The 3,669-nt window shown below is 34.5% G+C and overlaps 1 protein-coding gene across 1 annotated transcript; it reads right to left on the bottom strand.

Moving 5' to 3' along the window:
• Positions 1 to 34: 34 nt before the first annotated feature.
• LOC111466642 (LRR receptor-like serine/threonine-protein kinase FLS2) lies at positions 35 to 2,141 on the bottom strand. Its single transcript, XM_023111371.1, has one exon. It carries the CDS (start codon positions 2,028 to 2,030, stop codon positions 261 to 263), a length of 1,770 nt encoding a protein of 589 aa, XP_022967139.1. The 5' UTR covers positions 2,031 to 2,141; the 3' UTR covers positions 35 to 260.
• Between the last annotated feature and the right edge of the window lie 1,528 nt (positions 2,142 to 3,669).

The raw sequence follows: 3,669 nt of genomic DNA, 5'->3' as shown, positions 1-3,669 counted from the left end.
CAAAAAAATTATTAATGAAAGAAAAAAAAAAAAAAAAAAAACAATATTTCTCTTTTATGTTTATCAAATATCAATAAGCAAACAAGATAAGTTCACTGTAAAATCAAATCAAGAACATGAACAAGAAATGGAACTTTAAAGGAGCGGAGATAAAATGTGTGGATTCATAGCTCCTCGACGCCATGGGAGCTCATTTGAGATGATGAGCGACAATAAACAAGCCATTCTCGTAATGGGCAGTCTTTGATTCTTCTTCGTTTTCACAATTTCCATTCTTCTGCTTCTCTACAGGGCGGCAATGGCGTCCCACAAAGACACAGATTATGGGCATAAGCGGCGGCTGGAAACACATTAAACGGCCTCCCTTGTGGGATTTTCCCGCACAATCTGTTCGCTCTGAAGTTCGCATGTCGAAGCCGCGGGATTGCCAACAAGGTGTTTGATAATTTGCCTGTGAGAGAATTAACGGATAAATCCAACCATTGGAGCTTCTTTAAAGCTCCAATACTCGTTGGGATTGTTCCTTGTATTTGATTTCTTGAGATATCTAACCTTATTAGCTCTCCCAGGTTCGAGATTGAGCTGGGAATGTGACCAGAGATCTTGTTTGATCCAATGTTGAGGACCTTCAAACCCAAGCCAGAGGTGAACTCTGGAATGGCGCCTGTGATTTGGTTGTTTGATACATCAATTACCTCCAAAAAGCCACTGGTTTCTCTGTTTAATATGTTTGAGAGTGACCCATAAATTTGATTTGAGTGAAGATCAAGAGAGGAGAAAACATCTGGTAATTTGAGTTCTGAGAGGCTGAATCTTAGCTGGTTGTTTGAGAGCTTGAGTTTTTGCAAGCTTGACATGTTTTTCATGAAATTTGATATCCTACCTGTGAAATGATTGTCTGAGAGGTCTATAGAGGTTATAGAATCTGATACTCTAAAGATTGGGAGGGCTCCCCTGAGTCCACACCCAGCTAGATGAACCTCTGAGAGCTGCTTGTTTCTGATCCAACCAGGAACTGTCCCAAAAACAAAGCTGTTATAGGATAGATCTATTGTCAAAAGTGAAGGAATGCTGCTTACAAGAATGGTTGGCAATGGATTTGAGAGCCCATTTCTTGATAGATTAAGGTTCCATAGATTCTGAAGCTTAGAAATGGAAGCTGGAATTTGACCTCGTAGCTGATTGCCACTGAGTGAAAGAGTTGTAATGGATTTCAGGCCTTCAATTTGGACTGGAATGGTTCCTGTGAGCTTGTTGTTGCTTAATAACAAGTCCAAAAGCTTGGGCAAGCTGAAAATGGCGGTGGGGATAGGCCCGGAAAGCTGGTTGTTCGAGACGTCGAGGTAAGTGAGGTTCTTGAACTGACCCACATGAGCTGGGAGGGAACCAGAGAACTCGTTGAAGCTTAGATCAAAGTACTGTAAGCTAGGAAAGGCTTTGAATGTTTGTGGGATTGGCCCAGAAAGTGAATTCTTGGCTAAGTTTAGCTGGAGAAGGTTCACAAGGTTGCCTATATTGGGTGGAATTTGGCCTCTCAAATGGTTGCCACTTAAAGAGAGGATCTGGAGAGAGGACAGGTGACCTAAACTTGAAGGGATGGTTCCTCCAAGGCCATTGTCCTCTAAAACCAATTGGGTCAAACGAGATAGAGCAGAGAAGCTCTCAGGAATCGAGCCACTAATATGCTTCATTCCACTTATCACAATTACCTCAAGAAACTGCAGATTGCCAAGAGCAGCAGAGAGTGTTCCTTTCATGAACATCTCACTGTTCTTCTCTGGTCTTTGCAGCTGCAACTTCGTCACTCGTCCCGTCATGCCACACGACACGCCTTCCCAATCGCCATTGCAGCAGTCCCGGCCGGTCCACGACGCTAGAATATCCGTCGTGTCCTGCACAATTCTTGCCTTGAAACTCATCAATGAAGCTCTATCTTCCTCTACACAGACAGGTGCCACCGTCGTCGTCGACGCCTCCGCAACCAACACAGCCAGTAACACGCCGAACAAGACCCATTTCAGAATGTGCATTTTGGGGAGAGGAGGAGTAATCAGATCCGAGAATTGTGCAGAAAATGAAGAGGAAAGAAAGGAAAAGGTGAAAAAAGTGGAATTTTGTTGTGTTGTTTCACGTAGAGAAGAAGGAATAATGATGAAAAAAAAGGCTTCAAGAAGAGGAAAGAATGGAGAAAGTATTTATAGAGAACGAAGAAGAAGAGTTTGAATATCATAAGGTTAAAGAGATTCACATGCAGAGTTTTTATCAGTTTATAGCCGTTGGATCACAAGGATCCCAATTTCATTTCAAACTTGGAGCGCACTGTATTCAAATTTCACATTTACTTCCAACTCCAAAAAAAAAAAAAAAAAAAACATTATGGATTAGTTCGTTAATTATAGTTTGCTTTTTCTTTGTCACGGGGAGATCCCGTCTTATTTGGTAGTAGAAATTCTTACTAGTAGTAGTCAAACGTTTCATTTGCTGATTAGAATATTAGGTTTCTCGAGCCTAATTCTCTGTGGTAATTCTTGCAACCCGTGCTTACTGTCCTAAATTTTATTGGGTTAGTGTTTTTCGGTAAAAATATCAACGAAGTATTAGGAGTATTTTTTATTTGTATATATGATCTCAAAATTATGTATATATTCAAATATTTAGTTTTACTATCTTGAGTTTGCATTTAAATTATATGAGCGTTTATAGCTTAATTTTTGTTAATAATTTGATCATTTTTGCAAAAATTATAAAATAAAATTTAAAAATATGTATTAGCATTAATATTTTTAAATGTAGAAAAAAAATTTACCCTAAAGTTTGACATAACTTTTATTCATCAAATTGTCACAATATCATGATATCATTTATTAAAGCATATATCAAAGAGTAAATAATAGCTTTGGTATTGATTTAAAATAAAAATAATAATATTATGATTATTCATATAATTATAGATTCTCATTATTTGAATAAACATAATAATTATATTTGCATATTTAATCACGTAAGGTATGAATTATAAAAATAAGTACAAAATGATCGTTGGATGGGAGGTTTTATTATTTTAGATAGTTGACTATTTTAATTTTATTAAGTTAGATTATTAAAATAATTTTAATTAATTAAAATTTAATTTAATTTTCATTATATATTGGTAAATTTTGTAATTATCTTTTATATAAATAAATTTAATAAAATTATATAAAACTTTAATTATAAATATTTAGTTGGTTGGATGGAATCAATTATATATATATATAAAAATTAAAATTATTTGAAAAATAACTATGATTGATTCCATGTATTAAAGAAAATCGAGATCGTATAAAAAAAATATAGCTATATTAAGTTTAGGACGATTTGAAATACCGAACTCGTATAGCTTTGGGAAAAAATTTGATCAATTTTGAAGGTGTAAATTACTAAAAATTCAATTACAAATTTAAGATTCATTTGCATTCCATTTAAAATTTTGAGTGTGAAAATTAATAAACTAAAAAATAAAAAGAAAAAATTAATAATAAAATAACTTGGAATGCGCTGATTGCGGATAACTAAAAGAAATTGGTCCAATCAAAATTTGAAATTAAAAACAGATCTTTGTAATTGATAATTTGTCAACAACTGAAGTTTTATTATTATTATTATTATTATTTATTTTTTTTTTTTTTT

The sequence above is a fragment of the Cucurbita maxima genome, unplaced genomic scaffold (genome assembly GCF_002738345.1).
Source record: "Cucurbita maxima cultivar Rimu unplaced genomic scaffold, Cmax_1.0 Cma_Scf00031, whole genome shotgun sequence".
Taxonomy (NCBI): Eukaryota; Viridiplantae; Streptophyta; class Magnoliopsida; order Cucurbitales; family Cucurbitaceae; genus Cucurbita; species Cucurbita maxima.
The sequence above is the reverse complement of the archived record's forward strand: the minus strand, read 5'-3'. Positions and strand labels throughout refer to the sequence as shown.